The sequence below is a fragment of the Larus michahellis genome, chromosome 5 (assembly GCF_964199755.1).
Source record: "Larus michahellis chromosome 5, bLarMic1.1, whole genome shotgun sequence".
Taxonomy (NCBI): Eukaryota; Metazoa; Chordata; class Aves; order Charadriiformes; family Laridae; genus Larus; species Larus michahellis.
In genome coordinates, this window is record NC_133900.1 from 34,967,423 (window position 1) to 34,992,229 (window position 24,807).

The following is a 24,807-nucleotide window of genomic DNA, read 5'->3' on the forward strand; positions in this document are numbered from 1 at the left end:
TCCCCATAAAACTTATTTTGAGCATCAGTGCAAATTTCTAGGTATAGTGCTGTCAGGACTGTCATTGCTGGACGTTAAAAAGGATTTGTATTACAATTCTGTCTGTTCTATGTTGGGATAAAATGTATTATAAATCTGTCTTTACCCTCATCATCTGCAAATACTCTCAAGGCCTCCAACGCTTCATGAAACACCCAGTTATGTTCCTGAAGTACATCTCTCAGCTCCTATTAAAAGATAAGAAATTTTGTATTGTGGTAAGGTAAGCAAAAACTAAATTTCTGTGCATAACAACATTAAGGCACTAACACTTAATTTTAATTGCACAAGGCAAAGAAAACCCCTGCAAATCATATGATTCAAAATAAAGGAAATCAAAAGGAGAGAACCCTTCAGTTTACCCTTATACACTCAAGCTTAGGCAGAGCTGCACTCCACTTTCAAAAGGGCAAGAACACACATAAAAAAGCTGTGCAACAATTTAACATGTAGTATTAAAATGCCCTGACCAGTTGCTGAGTATCATCAGGTACTAAGCAAAGTGCACAGTATATCTAGTCGTCCAGGGGAAAAAAGTGTGTGAGAGAGGGAAGGATGCATTTTCATAACAGGCCATCAAATTTGCCTATGCCAGGCTTGTCACAGGACCAAAAAAGTAGGATAAGAAGTTCCGTATGTTGTGATTACATCCAACTGCTCTCAGTTCAGGGCAAATAACATTCCAAAAGCAGCAACAGCAAAGACCTTCCTACCCTGGGCTCTTTCCGAAAGCACTGCTGGTGTAAGGACTGTTTCATTTGGACTATCAACAGCTGCAATTTTCTTAAGAAGTCAAAACCTGAAGTGCCATCAGGAGACATGAGCTCACCTCCTTATCCAATCCAGGGAACGTATTTTGCAGCTTCTTCACAAGCATCTCTTGCCTCTCCCATTGTCTTTGGGGTTCTGACTCATCCAGCTACGTTAAAAAAAAAAAAAAAAGAAATCTATTAGGTTTAATGTAAATCATAAGCATAGAAACAGAAAAAAATTATTAGAAACAACCAAATTAGAAACAATCCAAGTTGCAGAAGCGATTCCTCATACATAGCCAATGATCAAAATAACACCAAAGCTTTCATAAGCATAGAAAATGTCTTCTCATTATGAAAGACTGGCATTCTTTACTTGATAAGCATACACAGTGCAAAGTTACACCAAAATATAAATAATTTAGAATTATCTAGTTTGTATTTCTTTAAAATAAAGAGTTAGTAGTTATTCTGGATGATATTTAAGGCAGAAGATGTCAGGGTTAACAGTCAGTCTAACAGTTAGATTTGATTACCAAGCATGCAGTATTTAACCCACCAGAGTCTATAAACATGTCAAATGTGTTTATATGAAGATTTACAGGTAAAAAAATCCACAAATACTGTGTCACAGCACCATGGAGTCACATCAAAAGCTGGCAAAAGTTTTCACCAGCTATTATTTTCATAATAGCTTCACTAATAGCTATTACCAGCCTGCAAAAAGGGAGGTTTCTTATGAATGAGTGCCAAAACTTCTACATGCCACAAGTTGCTCTTATGTATTCACCACAACGAATTATGCAAGTTTCCTCAAAGAGCTTTGAATGCAAAGTGGTTACAGATCTACTTATCTACAGCAGAGATGCCAACAGGTTTGATCGCTATTTACTTTGCTGAACGCTGCTATTTGCTGAAAGAGCACAAACCCAGATCACCCAGAAGCACTCCAAGTGACAGAGGACACAGTCCCTTTCCTCCATGAGCCTTTGGTATCATTAGGAGTACAACTACAGTACATAAAATAGCTGACAAAGTATGCTCTAGTCTTAGGAATCAGAGGAAAAGCAAAAGTGAGGAAAAAAACCACCAAAGAACCTGCAGGTTTTCTCGCTACAATTGTCTATAACAAACCCTAAAAACCTGTGTTTCAGCTTTACTTTTCCCAATTTTCCTTTTTAACTGTAATGGAACTGTTAAGCATAGAAAACAATCCACTGCATGAAGCCATCTCCAGTGAAGCACTGCTTGCTAGGCTGACTAGGTAACAATTCAGTAAAGCCTCCTTTGTAACCTAACCCAGCGGTTTGGCAAGGAGGAACAAATCCAAACCCCAGCAAATCTTGCCTCACAAAATTCACAGCTCTCCTCCAGGAAGTAGGGGAATATCAGAATAATTCTATTTTTGCTTTTATGGAAAACTCTGCGTTTTCTTCATTTTTTTCTGACTGAAGACAATATTTGGTTAAATTTCAACACAGTCACCATCCTCCATCCAGCCTCCAGTACTTACTGCAGAATTCCCTTTCTCTACCGTAAGTGGTATTCAGGAATGTCTACTGGGATGCCTGGGAGCCGGCCTCATGACAGCACTGTAGGACTGTGAATAAGATCTGCCAAATACCAACCTGGATCATTACATAGTTCCTATTTATTAGCAGAGGTCAGAGTAATCATTCCTTTAGACGTTATCAATTCATTCCTTTTAAAGATTTCCCTAAGTCAGTTTCAAATATATACATAGACAACATTACTCCTGTAACACAGAAGAACAGTATCAATGGATGTTGAACTTCATCTATTTGAGAAAACACAAGGCATGACCTGATGAGGGAAGGTGATCCGTAGCCTATAACTCCCACTGATGTTCACAAGGACTGAATGGTACCCAGCGGCTCACATACTGCTTGCTACCTGCCACCAAACGCTTCCATGAAAGCGGTGGACAGGCTATTGGGATACAAATCCACAAACACTGAAGAACAAAGTAGGTAATTCCATTCAGAATTGCCAAGGAGAAGAAAGCAGAGAAAGCTCATTCAGATGGCAACATTTGAATTTGATTGGATTTGCTCATAAAACACACCAAGTTCATGACACCACTGCAATTGACTAAGTCCGGTAATTCCACTTATTTTACAATGCACAGAGAGAAAAAACAGTACTCACATAATCAGCTTTTGGCTTTTTTGTGGCATGCTCATTTCTGTTCTTGCAATCTGAGGGAGAATCTTTTAGTTTCCTTTTACGAGAGGCAGCTTTAAAAAGAATTGAGGCAAAAAAGAAGAATTAATTACTTTCATTAAGTTCACCACAAACCAGTAGGATCATTCAAACCAACACTATAGTAGCTACTTATTAACTGCACAAGATGTTTACCAGTCTCCATAATAGTCTCCTATTATAGCCCACAGATACACTGAAATGTCAAGCAAAGCAGCTGCTTGAAAGTACATGTTTATTTACCTCTAAGTTTTCTTTAGTAGTTTGGCAATTAATCAAGCAATTACCTCTCATATAGAACAACTGAAATAACTCTTTTTTTTTTTTTTGCCAAGTATTTTACACACAAGTTGCATAAAAGTATGTCTGTCTTTTTATTCAAGCTGACTGCTTTTGGAAAGCTGGTATTTAATCAAGGCTGAAGCCCAGTTGTGAGCTGGAGTATGCACATCACTGCCAATCTGGAAGTGCCGATGACTGATTTCTGGCTCAGGTGCACACCGGCGAGGTTACCACTGAAGTTTTCAACATTAAATCCAAATGTCTGAAAGAAAACTATGCATATTAAGTCAGTGATAACTGAGTATCAAAGATAACCATATTATTTATGAGTAGTTCATATGAGCCAGAACTTTCTGAATATCTTTGGACCCTAGTGATTATCAAGGGATTATCATTTTAGCATTAAGACCTGCCCGGTCAGGTGCATTTTCTCACTGCCACCATGCACAGCTCATGAAGCCGAGAACACATTACCACTATTTCTGCACATTAGCTTTGCTTGAAGCAGCCACTGTTACCAGACCAAATTATTGTAAAACTTCTTAATCCATGATCTGAAACAGTACTGCAAGTTAAATCTTTTTTTTGAAGAATAACTGCCTGCAGAGCTTTGATGTCTGATACTGGCATCTCTGGCCAACCTCACTGCCCAGACAGACGAAGAAGGCCAGTGAACAAGCACACACACAAGGAAAAAAAAAGTACACTTGCTCTCCAATCCAAAAGACTGCCTGGATGATCCAAATAGTTTCAGTTGTGTAAAATTAAGTCACCACATCTTTTCGCAAAAAGACATTTTGTGTGAAAATGTGTTAAATAAATTTTCTGCTAGACTCAATGACATCAGAGACTTGACATACAAATATTAAAAAAAACCACAAAATCATTAAAACATTCCAAAGGCAGAAAAGCAAAGCATCAGCAATTCTTCCTTAAATGAAGGATCTGGCAAAAGAAACCAGAAAACACTGATATTTTCAAAGTCTATGTATTTGTATATATAGGTATAAATATATACAAGCAGCACAGTTCAAAGCATCCAGAGAATATGCTAATGGAGGGGAGGCGGCTCTCCTTCACCACTCAGACCTTGACCTTTCTGCCCAAGAACCTTGTTTAAACAATATTGCCAGGAAAAGCAATAGTCTGAGAAATGTGTGTTTGTCTTGATATCAAAGCTAAGGGCTGTCAGGCCGCTGTTGGTTAAAGTACTAGAACTCACGGAGGCCTCATGCTATTACTGCTTAAGCTCAAGTAAGCTCAAGCATTTGGGATGAATAATTCTGAATACAAACAGTGACCCTGCAAACCACTTTGCCCTAAAAAATACATGGGCTCCACATAAGAGTATTTTGAAGATCTCCCTGCTTTGAAGTCATGGGCTGAGCCCTCAACAGTCTTCGCAGAAAGCCCGACTCTGAGCAATTTTAGAGGCGATTAAACTGTAGCAAAGGATCTGGACAACCATGGTCTCAGGAACCTACCAACATACAATTATTTAGAAATCAACCTGTGGTCTTCTGAAACCCTGCCATTTGTCATCTGCAAACAACAAAAATAATCCCAACATCCTGAAGACATTCACTTCACAAGGTACGCTTAATTATTCCTTTCTGTTTAAGGGAGCATACAGCTGAGGGGGATGAAGAAACTCTATTACTGCTAGACAGGAACCACCCTTGGAGTGGAGGCAGGGCACACCAGGCCTTCCAGAGGAATCCTTGTTCTCTCTACAAATCTTATGATTAACAAGCAATGAGAAAAGCAGCTCCAGGATTTCAAAATTTAGAGAGGCATCTGTAACTACTGCCACTGTTATCTGCTGCCACCACTGCAAAAAAACCCACTTATTACTGTGACTTCCCCCACCATTACAAAAGAAACAGTCATTTTTGCCTGTTCAAAAAGCAGTGAACATCAGACAGGTTTACATGAGGCTTCAGTTCAGAAGCACCCTCACTGATTTCATGGTTTTCATGATGTACAGAAAAAAAGACCAGAAACAAACCACAAGCAGCAGGTATTACTGTAACTTCACATCTTTCATTCGTACACATATTTTCAGTGCATCACATCTAATCTTCAAACCTGTAAGTCATCTGCAACAGTTCTTGTTTTAACTATATACAACTACTGAATTCAAGCTATAAATACAAGTTTTTGTCATTTTGAAAGACCAGAAAAATTTGAAGATGACTTGGCCACACTTTTTTAGCAAGGTCATGCTTCACAAAACTGTATCTTGTCCCTGACCTCTCTCACACACTCAACACTTCGCAACAAGTAAAGCATATCATAAATTGACATAGGTAAGCAGATGTTCAGTAACGTCTCTCACATTTTAAAAAAAAGTGTCCAAAATGAGGTGATTTATACCATCACTTTCAGGCATGCTTACTCCTAACTAAACATTTTATACAACAGCTGTGATTAGTGAGAATTTTGCTGCCAAGAAGATTTTTCTGTGGGCTCGTATTGAAAGGATGTGAAACAGCATTCCTGGATCAGCACAAAAATGGCCAAAAGGCAGGGCCTACATACCAGAAATTAAAGTGTTTTAGTTCAAACACTGTGAACTGCAACAGATTTTAAGGACATATATTAGCTTAAACTAGTTTAATATTAATCAAAACCCTTGAAAAGTAACCATAGTCTTCCAGGAAGGGATTTTCCAGGTGCAGCAGCACTCAAAAGTAGTGTGTCCCTCAAAAATATGTCAACCTTAGTTTTCTATTGCCAGCATCCAAGAAGTCCCGTCTATAGAATCTGATCATGCACACAGTGATAACCTCAAAATGTTAGTCTGGTTGGGTAAAAAAAAAACAAAAAACAAACAACAAAACCCCAAACAAAACACAAAAGCAACCCTTCATTAAGATTAGCCCAATGTTTTAAAGCTTTCCGATAATTGTTAAAAATCTTTGAAGTTGTATATAAAAATTAGAATATGAAAATATGGTAAATTCAACAGGAGGAACCAGATTAAGAAGGGAGCAAAACTGTTCTCCCTCAGCACATGAGCTTCCTAGACATATTGCTTACAAATCCATAGGGTACTGCATGAAAAGACACATGAACCAGGTTGTTCAGAGGGGTTTTTTTGTTGTTTTTGTTTTTTTTTTTTTTAAATAACATCATGAGACTGCATAAACTCAGATGCAGAACAAAAAACCCTAAATAAGCTTAGAGGGCTCAAAGGCAAGGTTTGGGGGATGTTTTGCTAGAGAATCATGGGTATTTGTCTCATGTTTAAGACTAATAGTTCTTATTTAGAATTACAAGCAAGTCTTGAAGTTAACCTGAAGAAAAAAATGTGATGGGCCTTAACACAAACAATATCTAGTTATAAGTGGCTACATTCTCCAGTATATTTTTTCCATACCACCAGATTTCTCAGCTACAACTTTTAGAATTACTATTGCTAACCCACTACTATTTGCCCCAACTTCTGGGCAAAGAAGGAACCAGCAAGAACAGAAATCACTTCAGGACGCACATGTAAAGCAATCCTGAGCTTCACAGAAAAAATTCCCCTTTTTTGTTCTATTTCTGGATTTTGGTCTGCATCCTTTTTTCACCTTTCCCCTTACAAAGCCTGTAATTACAGTTTTCTGTTATTACAATAAAAAGACAATAGTATAACTTTTAGCATATGCTTTAGCACTTTTTAAATCCTTCCCAAACAAGTTTACTTCACTGAATTAGCTACAGCTTCTAAAGTTTGGGTTTGGTTGGTTTTTTTTGTTAAACATACCTTCTTCACTGAACTTCAAGCCAGCAGCTATTGCTTCATCCATTGTGTGTGTTGATTCTATACACTGCAAAAAAAAAAAAAAAGTCAACTTCTAAGTGGTCAGGCTTAATCCATCTGAACAGAGGACAATGATAGATCACCAGAATTGCAGTACACTTTAAAAAACACCCCAAAAATACATGTATTATAAAATCCAAGAACAAAATTAACAGGTACCAAATTGGCTAGACTGATCACATAAGCTGTATTTGGAAACACTTTAAAAAAACCTACTGGAAAACCTTTTTAATACAATCTCATTTACTATCACTTTTTTTCCTACTTCACAAACATACCGTGCAGGTTTACTTAAAAGGTTTTTTTTCAAAACCAATTCAATGTTACTATCACAAACGAGATGATCCAAAAACCTAACTCCTTAACTCATAAAATTTCTGTACACTATTATATCACGAGTCGGTTTTCTGAAAGTATACACATGAAACTATAACATGCCTCAAAGTTTCTCTGCATATCTCTTCATACTTTCTTGCAGTCCTAGATTCTTTCTCCATCCACATGTAATCTCAGAACAGATCATTTTTACAAATTAACTGTAAACTTACTATCTTATTAATTGCTATCTTACACTCCCTTGAGAATAAACACCACTAGCACTACATACCACTGAGTAGTTAAAAACACCACTGAAGTCACAAAAGAGCAGTCCAACACACCACATGTCATTTCTATCTAGTTTCTATGCTATGATGAACTGTTATCATTCTTTAGTTTAAATACATTCTACCTGGCCAAAAACTGAAACTTCATATGTTCTGGACATCTACAATGTAAATTCTATTACAACATCCAGAAGAAAAATTCCAAAACTGCTATTTACAAACCCTTCTTTCTTCCTAAATTAGAAAGCCTAAACACAAAGCTTGATCCACTGGGAAAAAAAACCCATCCAACAAGGAGCACCAGTAAAATTTCTATATTTCTTTAATAACATTTTAGCAACCAGGAAACTTAACAGATTAATTTAAACACATATAGCTTTGAAAACTAAAGCTAGTGAAAACTTCATTACATATTAGCACTGAAAAGTAACCTTCCTAAAAATATATTTTACTGTAATAAGGTACCATAACATTACTGTAGATTTGTACTGTACATTGGACAATAGCCAAGAGTATCTCTGGTTCACATATCAGCATAATCAGAATAAATTATAGTAAATTCCAAACTACTCTCTTTTTGCCTCACTAGAAGTACTAAAGGCTTTGAGTATTAAATTTCATAAATCCAAAGATGCAACGTTTCATCTACTGGAGAAGATGCCAATGACTTCACTCACTCTGCATTTAATCAGTAAGCTGCGTTCCAACAATGGCAGTTATCCATAGTTATCAACCAAGACAGCTATAACTAAGATTAAACGTCACAACAGAATGAAATAGTAGACAAATTTTCTATACGCTGGAAATAACTGTTGCTGAGTTGATCTAAAGCTCTATGTGCGTGTGTATATACATATATAAATAAAGTGTGCATGTGCATATATATTCATTTTTATATATACATAAGTGTCTGTGTATGTATGCATGCGTATATGGAAACGTTACATGGCTGTAGTTCCCCTAAAATACATTACTTTGATATATCCTTTTGCTAATAAGAACTAAGGCAGTTCCCTCTAATAAAGCCAGAGGCTTAGGAATACTGCCTACAAAATAGTCATCAAAATAAAACAAAAGAACAGAGCATTATTACTTGTAGTAATTCTTGGTCACTTCTTTCGGGAAAAAGTTCCTTCAGTGTTTGCAGCTTTGCGTCTCTGATGTCTTCCTTTACATCCTCCTTCACAGCTGGCAGCTGATCCCCACCATTTACATATGCCAAATGGGGTAGTTGATCTTCAGGCTGTTCATCATCATCAGATTGTTCAGAGCTAAGATGTATGGAGGAGGAGAACAAGAATTAAAATTTATTTTTGTTTATGAGTGTTTTACTCCACCAGAAAGTTACTGTAAACCAAAACCAACAGGATCACACAAAATGCATTTAGATGCATTCAGGAACACTGAACCAACTTGTACCCAAGGTGATACCTCCTATTCAGGACAAAATAAAGCATTTATGACTAAGTAAAGTCTTCTGACACATTTCAACTTAGCAAAGGAAAGAAGAAGGAGGAACAGACAAAGGAAATACCATGACTTACCCTTGTATTGTGCTTATAAAAGGTTACTTGCTAGTTTAGCAACAACCATCTTAATACATTTCATCATTTCAACTACCTGAATTGCATCAGACCATCTCAAGTCTGTCTCAGTCTTGATAGTATTTATTTGCCCAACAGATAAACAAATGTGGATAAGTTCTTTGTAAAAACTTTCCAGGTGCAGTATCAACTCTGTCCTAGTTATCAGCTCACTGAGAAAGAAAATTCAAAAATCCTTACATGCTGTCTTAAACATCTAAACATGGGAAGAACATTCCTGAAAAAAACAAAGTCCTGAACTAACTGGAAAATTTATTATTAGAGATAACCTACAGGAAAAGCACAGACAAGACTGAACGTAAACACAGTTCTCCCACCCTGCTGCCCTCCATAGACACATAAAAATCTCGTTTCCTGAATGAAAATCAATTGAACAGTATGGAGTTTGCCATTTCATAGGGACTTCACCATCAAAAAGGGTCTCATCACTACAGGTCTCTTTACACAGATATAGATAAAAGACTAAAAATAAACCTGTTTTTCTTCACTGTATCTTTGTTTAGCAGTTGCAACAGGCAGATTGCAATACAAATCTGAAAAAAGTAGTAGCACAACATTTACACAGAAGATACACACTATTTTGAGACAACTGTTCATCAAATAATCCTTTCCTCCCTATCCTGTTCAAAACACACACACAACCACATGCACTGTGGTTGTGCCTCTTAAGAGTAAAAAAAAAAATAAATTCCTCAAAACAAAAAATAAGCCAAATTCCTCTATAATCCACCAAGCCATCTAGCTGTAAGCTTCAGAAGGTGAATCCAGCATCTACTTTAAGAAAGTCTGAGTGAAATGGCATGTTAAAATTATATTAGCATATTTTGGATCTTTTTACCTTGATAAGGAAAGGCACTTCTTTATAAACTGCATTTGAAAAAAAAGAAAAATCAATCCGAATGGGAATGGTAACACTGCAATTACCCTATCCTTTCCTATTGGGGATTAACGTCTAGATCTTGCCAACAAAGCCAGAGTTGCACACATCATAAATCTTGTCCTCTCTGTATAATCACATTCTTATCAAGCCTGAAGAAAGAGTCATTTAATTGCTACATGAGTATGAATGACCCCCAGAACCTCATGTTAGAGTTCTGCTCTTTTCCAACAGAGTCCAGACAGTGACTCTGGTAGTGAAGCCTGTGGCACACTTCCTTTTAGGAAAGTGATGCTTTCTGCTCAATCCCTTATTAAAGATAAGGGGGGCTGGGATACCCTGCAAAAAGAAATTCACAAAACCCCCAAACACTAGGTAACACATGCACTAAAATGCACAGATTGCCTGATTCCATGCAAAGCCAGGCTAAATCCAGCACAAGCCAGAGCTCATAAACCTGGCCAGATCCAAGCTAACTCCTGCCACACTCTCAATTTGTTTATTCGCTCAACCAGAACGCCACTTGTGGGACAGCTTAGTGGGTTCCATACACATCGATTAGCATCATGCCAAAGTGTCAGGCACTGGGGTGCCTGGTGCCTAAGAGACAAGTGGCTACACGGGAATAATGAAGAGTACACGAGGATGTAGCATATGTTCATCAGTCCCACCAGGAGCAGCTTCGCTGTCCGTCTCTCACTCCCAGTAATTGGAATACAGTCTAGAAATTGCAAGCCGTGGCTCTTCAAGTTGGATCCTGCACGGCTTATTAGCATTGGCCCCACATGGTACAAAACTACTTGTACTGCTTCCAAACCAGGCTGATCCCAGAAGCAGCGTAACTATATTTACACAGCACGGCACACAGGCCAATTCGGTGCATGCAACCAGCTTGCTGTCTCTGTATCCTTGCACAATCTACAACTTAAACCATAGACAGAAACAGGAGTTCACTCTGCTAACTACTAATTTTTTTTTTCCTACCAAGTATCTGCCTTAAATTGAAACTTTGGGGAACATGCGTTAAAAAAACATAAATCAAGAATTTCAGATAATAGCAGCAGAGAAAAGCATTATTTCATTTCTGCTGACAAGCTCCAGTAACTCCATACTCTGCTTAAGGACTGAAAATCTGACAAGAGACTACGCCTACGAAGGTTGCTATTCCCATAAAAGTTTTACACAGATTAGTTCAGCCAGACTATCAAAAAAGTCATCTTGTTTTGCTTAGCATGGGAATATTTAAGGGGCACAGACAACTACCACATTTTAGTCATACAGACATATAACTAGCAGGTAATAAATAGCAGGGGTTTCTTAAAACCATTCCAACTGGTTGTGCAAGATGTCTGTCTACCTCTTGTGTCTCTTGCATTCTCGATGCTGCCTTATTAGCACCCACGCAAGTGACTCTTGTACATTATTCTCTTCTCTCCCAGCTTATTCAAAAATATACAAATCACTACAGAAAAAGTTTTCACTAAGCACAGCAGACACATCATGCAACTAACACTTAACTTTAGCTCAGCAACTCTTGTATTACACACTGAAGCTCTGCTTGCTTTCCTGTCCATTATGGTTTCATAAAAAAAAAAATGAAACAAGCTAGAATCAACTCCCATATAGTTTAAAACTAATAAAGCAAATATTTTATGGTTAAGCTTTCAAGTGCCATTAAAAGGATTTCAGAGGGGCAAAGGCACAAACATATAATGAACATCACACATATCATTCAACATCACAGAACTCCTCCCTTATAAGTGCCTTCTCTGAGAAAATGGCTTAAGAGCTGGATTCTTCTTCCCTGGAAATCCCGCAGTTGGGGGCAGGTAATTCACAAACCAGTAAATCAGAACCTAGCCTCTGATTTTCAGTTCAGGATTTCAATTTAGAACATCACACCAGATTGCACAAACATTACAGAAAACTGGCTTAAAGCATACATTACAACCACGTCTCTCCTTGGAGCCCTGTTTTCTTTTGCAGCGCTGAAGTTTCTTGGTTCTTCATCTTCACTGTCTGAAGACACATCTAGGAACTGAACTCCTCTTCGACGCTTGAAATAAGATTGTTTCCTTGTCCTCTTGGCTTCAGGAGTTTCTGGGATGGTGGAGTACCCTGCGCAAACCATTTCAATAGGAGAAAAGTCAGGAAAACAATTACTTTGACTTCAAATATTTATCTGTACTTATATTTAGCCTATTATTATAAGCTATCTGACGTAAAAGCATCAGATATCTTATACACAGCAACCGTTTAAACAGAACTTACATCCTTATGCAGGAAAATTCTTGTAAGCTGTATTTCTTAAAGTAGTAACTTAGCTGGGAAAGAATCCTCAGCCCTCTTACATCAAACAAATTCTTATACCACAAAGCTTAAGAGATCACATATTTTAGATTAAAAACTACTTATAAATACATTTTTATTTTTGGAAAAATGAATAATCAGCAAAATTGTCAACTACTTCCAGGTTGATCAGGACATGGACAGAAACATACTGGTGTATCTGATGGCTGATTTATGATCTGCTTCTCTTGATAGCTTTGCAGAAAGGGAACGTCAGTGTTAAACTGCAGAAAATTAGGAAGCTACATCGAGGAACTTGACAGTTAAGTTGCAGCTCCTATACAGATATAACCTATTTAGCCAGTCTTTTACACATTATGTTCCAGTTGATTGTTAACAAGGAAACTTAGCATATGGAAGGATACTTTGTGTTATATACGAAGCACCAGGATATACAGAACCTATACATAACCAGGATACGTCACTGTGAAGACATCTCACGAATCATATACTACCTTCAATGACACTTGCAAAATTGACCCACTATGCGTGCAGAGCTTTTCAGTTCTGATCATGCTTGTAAGACAACCAAAAGCATAAGCAGCCAGTCTATTCCTACAATTCCTGAATCAGTAATGAATGATGCATAACTAAATCCCGCAATGTCAGCTACGCCCAAAACCAACTCCATGCACATATGTAGATGGGGAAAACACAACCACACAGGGAAATCTACACAAAACCTGACATAGAAAATAGGTCTTGAAGCTGAAGCAGGGAGGATTAACACACAAAAACAAAATCAAAAAGCCCACACTTTATTAGACTTTGCCCTGTTGACCTTTATCAGCACAGTACCAAATGCAGCTAAGACACAATATATGCTCCAACTGCATATATTGTATATTTCAAGGTGACTCTAAAACTTTGATGGTCCCGTATAAGCCTAGGCAAGGTAAAACACATGGTTCAATCCATTACCAATGGAAACCGGAACTGTTCTGCTACCATCTTTAGAAGACGGTAAGGAAAAACCACAAGTTTTAGTTAACAGACATGGACTTGGAATGTGCAGCTTCTAGTTCTTCTGTCTTTAAACCAAACTGAATACTTGGATGCAATTGACACTTCTTAAGTGTGCTATTTCTTGTCAGTAACTGAAGAAAAGCATTCAAGGCATGTTGCGAAACATATGAGCCAAGAACTGTACGTTGTCTGACCTAGTGCAGCAGTCCCACGCGTTCAAGATTTCATTCCTTTCTACCACTTTACCATTTTTACAGCCAGTGCTGGAAAGAAAGAATAGTTGGTAAGCCGAGTAATTTAGTTTAAGACCAGACAAATTACGGACCCCGGAGGCATATGACTAAAGAGAGGAAGAAAACTCATGGAACAGAGAACGTGACAGCTACAGAGATTATTTTCTGTATGAAAATAAACTTGCAGAAAATAAATTTAAAATAATTCACTGTGGCAGCATTTGATGGAAAAAAGATAAATCCTAAAAGCACAAGCAATTTGCTGACACAGAAAACTGAGAGATGATACTGGCTTTGAAAGGGAAAGGTACCAAATAAACTTTAATACGCTACCAAATGTTACACAGCACACTACTGAAAAGGAAGAAAAGAACTTGAAAATGGAGCTTAACACTGATTAAAGTGATGGGAGCGAGTATAATTCAAACTTCTTGAATATCCATGAGGAAATGTAAGTAAGGCTTCAATGACAGTTCAAAATAGCAATTGTTGAAGCCTTAAGTCTTCGGATGACCTTAGCTATGCATAGGAAAAATCCTACCGAAAATATGAAACACGCTTCTAACCAGGCATTACTCCATCTGTTTGGAAACAGAGGAGCAAGGAGAAGGAAGAGCACATAATCATTGTCATCTCAGCTTTTAATTCACAAAAGAACATCACAGTCTGTCAGACAGTTCGTTACAACAAGTAAGAACTCTCTTCTTTCAGCAGCCTGCTCCTGCAGAGAAACCCATGTTTTAATTTCCATCTAAAAATCTCTGTAATCCGGCACTTACACATTTCTTACTGACCGGGTTTAATAAGAAGGGGTTTGTCTGTCTTTCATGTTAAAGGAGCATCTGCTTCCCAGGTGATTGCCAAGTTTTACCTCCTATGTGCTGCTGCCTCCACCCAGCCCTCACTCACTCCTCTGCTCCTGAACCAGGGGCTTGCAAACCATGGCTGCCTCCTGCTCCCCTCCTGGATGAGCAGGACAAAGGTCTGCTGGCAGCAAACACACACACACACACACACGACCCCTCCAGTCCCTGGCCTTAGACACCCAGCAGTCTCCTCGCTTGCTGGCACCCGAGCACAGGAGTCCCCAGGGCCCGCACCCCACTCCAGCTTGCATAGACACGCACACTGTGGATCTCTCCACCTGGCACCGGGTCCCCTCATCTTCGGCTGCCCCAATGCACGGATGGGCGACTTGGACCCTCTGGTCCCTCCCTGGCTTCCCAGGCTGCTTCCCCTGGCACCCCCTTCCCTCCACAGGGGCTGCACAGGGGGGTGGCAGCACCGACACGCAGGCTCTGCAGCCCACACTAGTCATCACTTCATTTTCCACTCACTTTGGTCCCTCCAGCTGGCACCCCAGACACGCGGTGATCCTGCTCCTCACTCTAGCTGCTGGCACTTAGACCGCCATGCACACATAACAGATTCCCCTTGCCCAGTAAAATAGCTACAAGAGGATTTTAATGAGAAGACAGGACTGACGGGGCAGGGCCCGTCTACAGGTAACCAGACCCTGTTATCCCCTTATCCCTCTATCTTCCTGCGACTTGTTCCTCTTCAAACACTCTGATACACCCCCTTTCCTACCTTTGGTTCCTCCCCTTAAATATCTCATAGGAAGTTCTGTACCAGCCTAAGAAGCTCTTACTTTCATCTCATAAGAAGTCCCATACCCTCAAAGGCAGCAACCCCCCTCAGCCTGAATGGTGCTCCCAATAGCCTTGCTGTTGGCTCACAGTCATGGGCATCACCCTCGACTCATGGGGATGGTTGCCCTCCTGCCAGAACCCTGGGAGAAGCCAGGGCAGGAGCCATTTCTCCAATGACATTATTGGGCCTCCTCCACCCACCATTGTGCTTCTGTGCGAAGATGAGCCTTTTACCCCATGACAGGGCACAAGTCCCACCCATGTAGTTGGTATTGAAGAAACAGGAGCCCCCCACTGTTGACAATGTCTGATTTACGCTGTAAGAAGATCGGTGAGAACACAGAGCAAGAGAGAACAGGTAGAAGAGACCCCAAAAATCTTAACTCCTTAAGCAAGGCGTTCAACACAGTCTCCCACAGCATCCTCATAGGGAAGCTTCGGAAGAGTGGGTTAGATGAATGGACAGTGGGGTGGATAGAAAACTGGTTGAAAGACAGAGCTCAGAGGGTCGTGATTAGGGGCACAGAGTCTAGTTGGAGGTGATGAGTGATGAGTGGTGTTCCCCAGGGGTCAGTACTGGGTCCAGTCCTCTTCAATACATTCATCAATGACCTGGACAAGGGGATAGAGTGCGCCCTCAGCAAGTTCGCTGATGACACAAAACTAGGAGGAGTGGCTGACCCACCGGAAGGCTGTGCCACCATACAGAGAGACCTGGACAGGCTGGAGATCTTGGCAAAGAGGAACCTTAAGAAATTCAACAAGGGCAAGTGTAGGGTGCTGCACCTGGGGAGGAATAACCCCATGCACCAGTACAGGTTGGGGGCTGACCTGCTGGAGAGCAGCTCAGTGGAAAGAGACCTGGGAGTCCCGGCAGACAACAGGATGACCATGAGCCAACAATGTGCCCTTGTGGCCAAAAAGGCCAATGGCATCCTGGGGTGCATCAAGCAGAGTGTGGCCAGCAGGTCGAGGGAAGTCATCCTCCCCCTCTACTCTGCCTTGGTGAGGCCGCACCTGGAGTACTGTGTCCAGTTCTGGGCTCCCCGGTTCAAGAGGGACAGGGAACTGCTGGAGAGGGTGCAGCAGAGAGCTACCAAGATGATTAGGGGACTGGAACACCTCTCTTATGAAGAAAGGCTGAGGCATTTGGGTCTCTTCAGTCTGGAAAAAAGGTGGCTGAGGGGGGACCTTATCAACACTTATAAATACTTAAAGGGTGGGTGTCAGGAGGATGGGGCCAGGCTCTTTTCAGTGGTGCCCGGGGACAGGACAAGAGGTAATGGGCACAAACTTGAGCACAGGAAATTCCACCTAAACATGAGGAGGAACTTCTTTACCCTGAGGGTGGCAGAGCACTGGCACAGGCTGCCCAGAGAGGTGGTGGAATCTCCATCTCTGGAGACATTCAAAACCCGCTGGGACACGTTCCTGTGCAACCTGCTCTAGGTGACCCTGCTCTGGCAGGGGGGTTGGACTAGATGACCTCCAGAGGTCCCTTCCAACCCCTGTCATTCTATGAAAAATAGAGAAAGAATAGCTATGGTTTATTAAGAGCCTCAGTGAAGGACGACAAACAGTAATATACCCTGAACTGGGGTGGTGGATGGACGGAAAAAAAAAAATTCCCCACACCAAAGCGCTTTGAATCATGAATAAGAAACCAATGAGAGCAATCACGAATAAGAGAGGCAGCTACCAAACTCCTGGGAGAGTTTGAGTTTTAATGATATAACTGTCAGTGTTAACTGCAAGTGTCATATAAAAGGATTTTATATGCAAATACAGCATCACGGGCATCCTCTCCCTCTAGCGCATCAATCCTTTCTTAAAACTCACGTGCCTATGATCCAAATGCCAGCAGTGGTTCTCAGCTGCTAAGTCTGGAACCATAATTTCAGCTGGAAATAAAGGTAGTTTCTTCTGCCTCTGTTCACTAACACAGAAACTTGCTGAGTCAAGTTATTACAGAGCATAACTCCAGTTTCCAAATCTGATTTGCCAGCAAAGACTAGACACATAAGAGGCTAGAATAAATTCATCTGATAATCAACTGCAGAAGTGAGCTACATGGTGTCCAATTCCTTTGTCTGTGATAAAAGGCCTCAAATTTAATCGAGTTATCATAAAAATTAAACTTTTTCCATTATTTTCAAAACACAATAGAGGATTAGGGTACTGATTTTTAAAAGAGGTAGAAGTCTCACTTGTCAAAGTTATCTTATCTTGAACAGCCCATACATGTGTAAACTTAGCCTTCCTAAAAATTGCTAGCTCTGAAGCAGTAACATACTGTCCCAAAACAGGCCTCCCTGCAACCAAGACCAACATGTTGGCAGCAGAAAGTTCCTCAGCACTTCTTCTACCTGCCCATGTTCAGAAGCAGACATGTTGTCCTTGACACAGTTGCTCTGCTTTATCTGAAGATCATCTAAATTTTAAGATGAATACAGGAGACGAGCAAGAGAGACCTTTGGGAATGTGTCAAACATTTTTTTATTAGATTTAAACATAAAGACGCAGGCAAATATATTTCGGCAATTCCTCTCTAGCAAAGGAAAATAAAGGAGAAAAATGCTGAAGGTTATAAAGTTGGGCTAGTTGAGCAAAGGCTATCACAATAAGACAGCAATATGAGATCCATAAAAGATGTGAACAGAAATATCAAAACAGGTCTACAAGAAACATGAGAAGTTCACATCTCTACTAAATTAACAGAATTGATTAAGCCAGTTTTCATGATCTTTGCCTTGTAGGTTAGACTATATTCCAAACATATTCCTCCTGCAAGTAGCAAGACACACAAATGACAGGTACTCATGACAGCTTTGCTAAGCAGCGTTCTTAATGGATTTAAAAACAAACAAACAAACAACACAGTCTTAAAAATAATTTTATTCTTTACAATATAAACCTTGGAAGAGGTTTACATTTAAATAAAAAGAGTATTTACTGTTTCACTTGGTGACTTTTCGTTTTATTTTTACTTTAAACAGCAATCACTGTCCAATCTTCATGACAACTCCTAACTCTTATACCTATGAAATGCTGAGTTGCCTGGAAAAAGCATTCTCTCAAAAAAGCAGTTGTTTCCTTCTCCTCCTTCTCCACTTATTCCACTGAACAAAATCCCTTATTAATGGAGGGGGAGAGCAAGCAGAAGTTACTATGTAATAAGGAGTCCCGTATTTAGAGCAAATTATAACCTTGTAGAGTAGTAACGGATTAAACAGTTATTGCCACAGCATGTAATTATTGAAGTCTGAATTCCCTGATTATAGGCGATTAAAAAGGACCGCTAAGGAATGCCTGCCATCATAAGACCAGTGTTTGACTCTAAGGCCACAAATAAGAAAACACAGAAGTACACCCAACTAGATATGTAAACAACAAAAACAAAACCCAACAACAACAACTGATTTTTGGTATTTCTCTTTGTAAAGAGACTCTAAGAGAATAACTGGCTCAAACTGTCTATGATTATATGGAAAAAGTGTTAGGTTATGAATTAAGGTATTCAAATGCAATTGTTTTTATAATGATAGAGCAAATATTTTGTTTAGTTTAGTCAGTAAACACACAGCTTCAACTGCTCTTGAAAAAACTTCACCTTGAAATATATTTTTTTTAAAAAAAAAATCATACTCGCTACAGTCTTTTGAGAAGCATATACCTAGAGCAGAGCTATAATTGTAAATACAACCTTCCACACAAACCATACATCACACTCAAAGAGAGCCAGCCTCTTCTCTTCCAAATAAAAACAGAACTGAGGTAGTACTAGGCTCACCATAATTACTAACACTGCACAACAAACATTGTCAAACGAAAAGTAATTTCCACTCAGTTTTGGAAAGCAGTATCAAAATGCATGCTGCTCAAGTCTACATATTAGTCTACATACTAATTAATATTCCACTTTCAAAGAAAAGTCTTTTTCATTTGCTAAAATAATCCTAAATGTTAGTGTTATTCTAAGGTGCTTCTTAAAGAGACCATCTTAAAATGATGATTACTTCAACATATCACGGAATTTCAGATTAATCCTCAGAAAAGTTCACTAGGCACCGCAGTCATTACTTTTTCCCAGAAATGCTTTAAGTAGAATTATACTCTACGAACTGTGACATAAGCAAAAGACATGACTTCCTCAGATCATAAAGAAAGAGACAACAGATAAGAACAAAAACAAACAGTCCCAGTGCAAGTGAATGATGTGACACTCTCATCAATGTGACCTGAAAGTGCAGTCATTTGTGTTATATATTTTAATAGTCCAGAAAGAATATCAACAAAATTAGCCATCAATATCAGGACTGTATGTAGTAGCTTAATTTCATCTACAATTTTTATTTCAATTTATCATTGAAGCTTTGTAAGCATGCTTTGTGAATACAAATCTCATTTTGAAATTCATGATTGTTAATTATTCCAATTGTAGAAATGGAGCAGAACTGTATTAGAAGTATACAAATTAGAATAATCTCATTATTTTAGTACACCAAACTATTTACATAATTAAAAACATCTAATTGAAAACTAAGAAGATAGCTTCACTGTTATCTTAACAGACAAATAGAAACCAAATGTGCGTATCACTTAGTAAATAATACTAATTTTTACAGAAAATTGTAGTAATCCAATGCATTTTCCCAACTCTTTAATGAGGTATCTTTCAGATATAATTTGATAACTGCCCCCATAGTTGGTTTCTGCACCTGTTAAGTAATGTTCAGAATTGCCACCTACAACCTGACTACAAGGTCACTGCAAGCCTGCGTAGTTTTGAACATACACAAGTGTATAACGACAACCAATTCTCCTGGCCATCATACTACAAATTGCTTATTAAAGTGTAAGGTATGCATGTTCAACACAAAGCAACAAGAAGCATTACACACATACATACTCAGGGTGCAGAACAATCAACCAATATCAGTTTCTTCTGGGAAACCAAAAAAATTAGCTAAAAAGATAATGGTGTTTCATGACACAACAGGCACCATCTGACTACTTTTTCCAAGATGAATGAAATTAAAACAATCATAGCTTTTCATTTGATGCATATTTCAGGACACTTAACAAAAAAGAAATCTAAAGAAATCTCCAGGAAATTATATTGAACCACTAGTGCTCCTGAAGGAAAAAGCCTGATTTAAAATTTCTTTTTACACAGACAATATTTGCATGATGCCAAGTGAAATAGGTCAAAACCAGCCATCAGCTATTTAATATTTTTTTTTGTTTGCATAAGTGAAATAAAGAACACTCTCCTCACTTCACTAGTTTCATGTACCAGTGTTTTGTGAATTCACTGTGTTTCTCTTCAGAAGAAATAAGAGTAATTATTGTCCTCACATGAACTATTGAGCATTAGGGCAAGTTATTTTTAGTTAACTTGGTGTAAACTGCTTCTTGTATAAAACAACTCAATACTTTGACTTACATATTTAGCACTAGTGAGAGCACACAGTGCCATAAGCTAGTCACCCTTGTACCTTTTCCATGATAATCCAAGAAAAAAAACCAAATAGCTCTGTTTTATTTGACCCAAAGCAAGAAAACTTCTGTTTTCTTGTCACTAATTAGGAAACAAGGAGGACAGGGATCCGCTAATCAAATCTAGTTTCCCCTTTTACAATTAAGCGCCTCATATCCTGCAGACAAAATTTGAATGTTTTATTTTCCATTAACTTTTATAGATGCAGAAAATGTTATTTGATTTTTTAAATGGTCCATTTAAAGGAATTTTAAATGGGTTACGTAACAATGAGGTGCAAATAAGTGAATAAAGTCACCAAACAACTCCATCTTCTTTAAACACTCAATATCTGTGAAAGATAAAATACTATGCAAATGCAAAATACTAGTAATTATATCTAAATGTTAAATGTTAATTAGCACCCCAGTTCTACACCAGCATCTGTGTCCATGGACTCTTACTTAAGTTGGCCACTTGCTGTAATTTTGTCTGCACTTCTACTTTACTCTGTTTTACTGGTAGTTACCACTGTCTCCCACTATTTTCCTCACAACTACTTAGCCTTCCACAACAGTTCCTCTTTTAGGCTGCCCTTCATCTTTCCTTTTATTACCTCAAATCTAAACTCACACTCATGCCTCTAAATTGGATGTTACATCCCTTCTCCTCCTCAGTCCCACCCCTGTAGAATATAAGCCAAGGAAGACCAGTATTTTGAAAAACAAGCAGCTACAAAGTAGTTATGGTCTACCTACATGCTTCCACTGCCAAAGTCAAGTCCACAGACAGATGGAAGGAAAAAATGCAATATTTTAAAAAGTGAACCGCAAAGACAAATAAGACACAAAGCAAACAGCACCATCCATTTTCACACCTATGTTCACAGTTCCAGAAGGGTACCTGCTTTCTGTAACTCCTACACCATGCAAGACAGTAACTTACCACAAAGAGGAAGATGACACCTGTTCCAAAGCGCACTTCCCCAGAGAGCCAGTTTCTCACGCAATCCATTACAAATCACACACATGCAGAAGCCACAACTAACAGTTGCTTGCTTCCTGTGTTAAGCTCTCCCTGCCACCAAAACATCCTCTCTGCTAGTGGACAGGCTACTTAACTCCATACTGGCAACTCTCAGGCCAAGATTTAGAGGGGTTTTTTTGTATATTTTTAAACATAAAGCATCAATTGATACTTACTAATGTAAACATGAAAGCACTCCAGTCAACTGAAAACAGTCAGCCTGCACAAAAGCCAGATTTATGTAATAGTAAACACCAATTTACTGCAATATTGATTTGGCTCTCCTTTAAAAGGGGAACTCCTCCATGTACGTGAAAGGTTCTCTGCTATTGCACAGATAAGGTACTATGATAAACTGCCTTCCACCAAGGGAAAGTCATATGCAAAACCAACGTAGTTAAACAACACTGACTCCATTACTGACTAAATGCATAGTTAAAGTCTGTCTGATCTCTCCAATAACACTTGTACCTTGACATCTGTATCAGAAGTCATATGGAATGTCCAAAATGTATAAAATAATCAGCATTAATGTTCTTCCATTCTTACTCCTTCAGTAACAGAAAAGCTACTGGTGAATGTGATTATACAGCTGACAACCATTACAGTTGTTTATTAGCATTAACTGATGAAACTGAACAGAAACAGCACACCTCTAGCGTATCAGCCAAACCAATAAATTACTACACAGGCAAGATTTTCACATTTCCATGAAAACCACAAGCTACTGCCAGAAAAGAACAAACACCGCTACAAAACTATTAGCACGATCAGCTTGTAAGAATCAGCAGCAGGTTTCTCAGCTCTTTACAAAACCAGGCCCAACTGAAAAGAAACTGTTTTCTTTGTTTTCAGTTCTATCTATCCGTGATATTCCACATTGCATTAGCTTAGGACTCTAGTGAAGAGGTTAAGTCTATGTAGTGTTGCATTTACCAGACAACTAAAGGGTGTTTGGTTATTTTTTAACTTTGAAAACCCTGAGATACCATAATAGTGTAAAATAAGTATCAGTATAAATAATTAAGAAATAGGAAAGCCTAACGTACTTTAAACGTTTAAGTTGTAGCTTGTTTACTCAACTGAAAAAAGTCATTTCAGCTTGAGTTATCAGAAGGTTTCAGGCTTGAGTGTAAATGCACAGGTTCAATCACAGCAACCACGGCTACAAATAAGGATGCTTCATAGAAATTGCTGTGAAATACGCACACACACAAAAGCACATTTGTAAAACAAGCAAAGAGAGGGGAAAAAACACCAAACAAAAACAAACCAGAAGACAACACTTATTCTATTTCTAAAAATGAAGTACTTGTGCTGTTCTTAGGTGCCAGGAGAACACCTGACTCACCAGTTCCCTCTGTCACATCCGAGGCTGGAGTGTCTGGCCTGCTGCCCTCGTCTGTCCCTTCATCCTCCTCCCCTGCCGCAGCAGCCGAGCTGGCTGCCCGCACCTGGGCCGCCGGAGAAGAGGCGGGCTCCTGCTGCTCCGCGTTTTTCCTCTTCCTCTCGAAGCGAAAGCGGTCCAAGTTGTAGAGGCTCATGTTCTGAACCGACCGCTCCCGACCGGGCGTTTTCTGCGGGAAAAGCCGGGGAGAGGGAGAGGGAAGCAGCTCCTCAGACCCAGCTCGGAAAGACGTCGCCCGAGTGACCGGCTCCCCCCCGTTCCCAGGGAAACGGGCGCCCAGCGACGCTGTCAAGCGGCGGGGCGGCACCCGCCCACCGCCTTCCCCGCTCCCCAGACGCCCCCTCCTCCTCGTCTTCCTCCCTCCCCACAGACGGCGCCACCACACCCCGCACCACAACCACGGGCCCCACACGCACCTGCCGCGCACCGGGGCCGACACTAGCGGGGCGCCGCGGGCGGGCGACAGAGGGAAGGAAGCGGCAGCGACACCGGCCCGGCCGACCCCCAAGGCACCCGGCGGCGGGGCGGGAGGGGCTGTCGGGTGGATGGCGGGGAGCACGACGCTCCCCGATGGCGGCAGCGGCAACAACCCGCACCCTGCACACCCGATGCGCGGTGGCGTCGGCGCTCGGTTATGACGTCATTGCCCACCCACCAATCACCTGGCCCGGACGGGGCGCGCGGGCGCCTGCGCCTTCGCGCCTTTTCCCGCGCGACAAGCGTGAGGTGGTTCCTACCCCCAGCGCGCGTGGGGCGGCTGTTGGGCTCGGCGGGGGCAGGGGACGAGCGGGGCGGCCGAGGGTCCCCTCGGGTCCGCGGAGGCCTGGTCTCCACGCCTGGGCGCTGCCGTGGGGCCTGAGCCGGCGGGGCGGCGGGAGCCGTCCCGTCCCGTCCGGTCGGCCTGCGGGGGCTTAGGGCTCGCTGCCGCCTCAGGCAGCCGCCCCCCCGGCGTGACAGAGTGGATTTGCAGCGTCCAGCCCCCGGCACTGCGTAAATGCCATCGTGATCCTGAGTGACTGCATGTTCCTCTCCTACCACATCGAAAAGTTTGGGTGGGCGACTGCGACAAGATGGTCGTAAAACACTGGATTTAGGGGCAGTTTTCAGCCCAGGTTCCTGGGCGCGCACCCAGGGTCGCATCCCTTCGTCACCATGTGGCAGTGGCAGGCAGGCAGTGGCGTTTGCCCAGGCAGTGGCCCGCAGGGTTGGCTAGCATCACAGCAAGAACATCACCAGGCCTGAAATGGCATCCCTCAGTACAGTTAACTGGCAGAGAGGTATCGAAACGGCCTTTGCACATCTGGCCTTCATGTACTGGCTGCCTGTGAAATAAAGCGCTTCAAGGCCTGGCAGAAATGAGTCAAGTGTTGTACCGGGTATAATAGGTGCAGCAAGCCGTTAAAAACATTCTGGAGAGGTTGTGCTAGCTAACAGAAAAACAGAAAAAAAAAAAGCCACTTCCCCATGTGTCACGCCAGCTCTGTAGCACCGGCGTCACAGA

At 40.5% G+C, this 24,807-nt stretch overlaps 1 protein-coding gene across 1 annotated transcript in view; it reads right to left on the reverse strand.

Moving 5' to 3' along the window:
• The window catches only part of SMARCAD1 (SNF2 related chromatin remodeling ATPase with DExD box 1), a 45,636-nt gene extending 21,710 nt beyond the window's left edge, over nucleotides 1-23,926 (reverse strand). Inside the window, exons 1-8 of the mRNA XM_074589572.1 lie at nucleotides 23,723-23,926; nucleotides 23,250-23,475; nucleotides 12,137-12,311; nucleotides 8,806-8,983; nucleotides 7,051-7,114; nucleotides 2,961-3,049; nucleotides 869-958; nucleotides 146-227 (exon numbers count right to left, since the gene is read on the reverse strand). Coding sequence (XP_074445673.1) covers nucleotides 146-227; nucleotides 869-958; nucleotides 2,961-3,049; nucleotides 7,051-7,114; nucleotides 8,806-8,983; nucleotides 12,137-12,311; nucleotides 23,250-23,442 — 871 coding nt within the window. The 5' untranslated portion in view covers nucleotides 23,443-23,475; nucleotides 23,723-23,926. The remainder of the gene's footprint in view (nucleotides 1-145; nucleotides 228-868; nucleotides 959-2,960; nucleotides 3,050-7,050; nucleotides 7,115-8,805; nucleotides 8,984-12,136; nucleotides 12,312-23,249; nucleotides 23,476-23,722) is intronic.
• Between the last annotated feature and the right edge of the window lie 881 nt (nucleotides 23,927-24,807).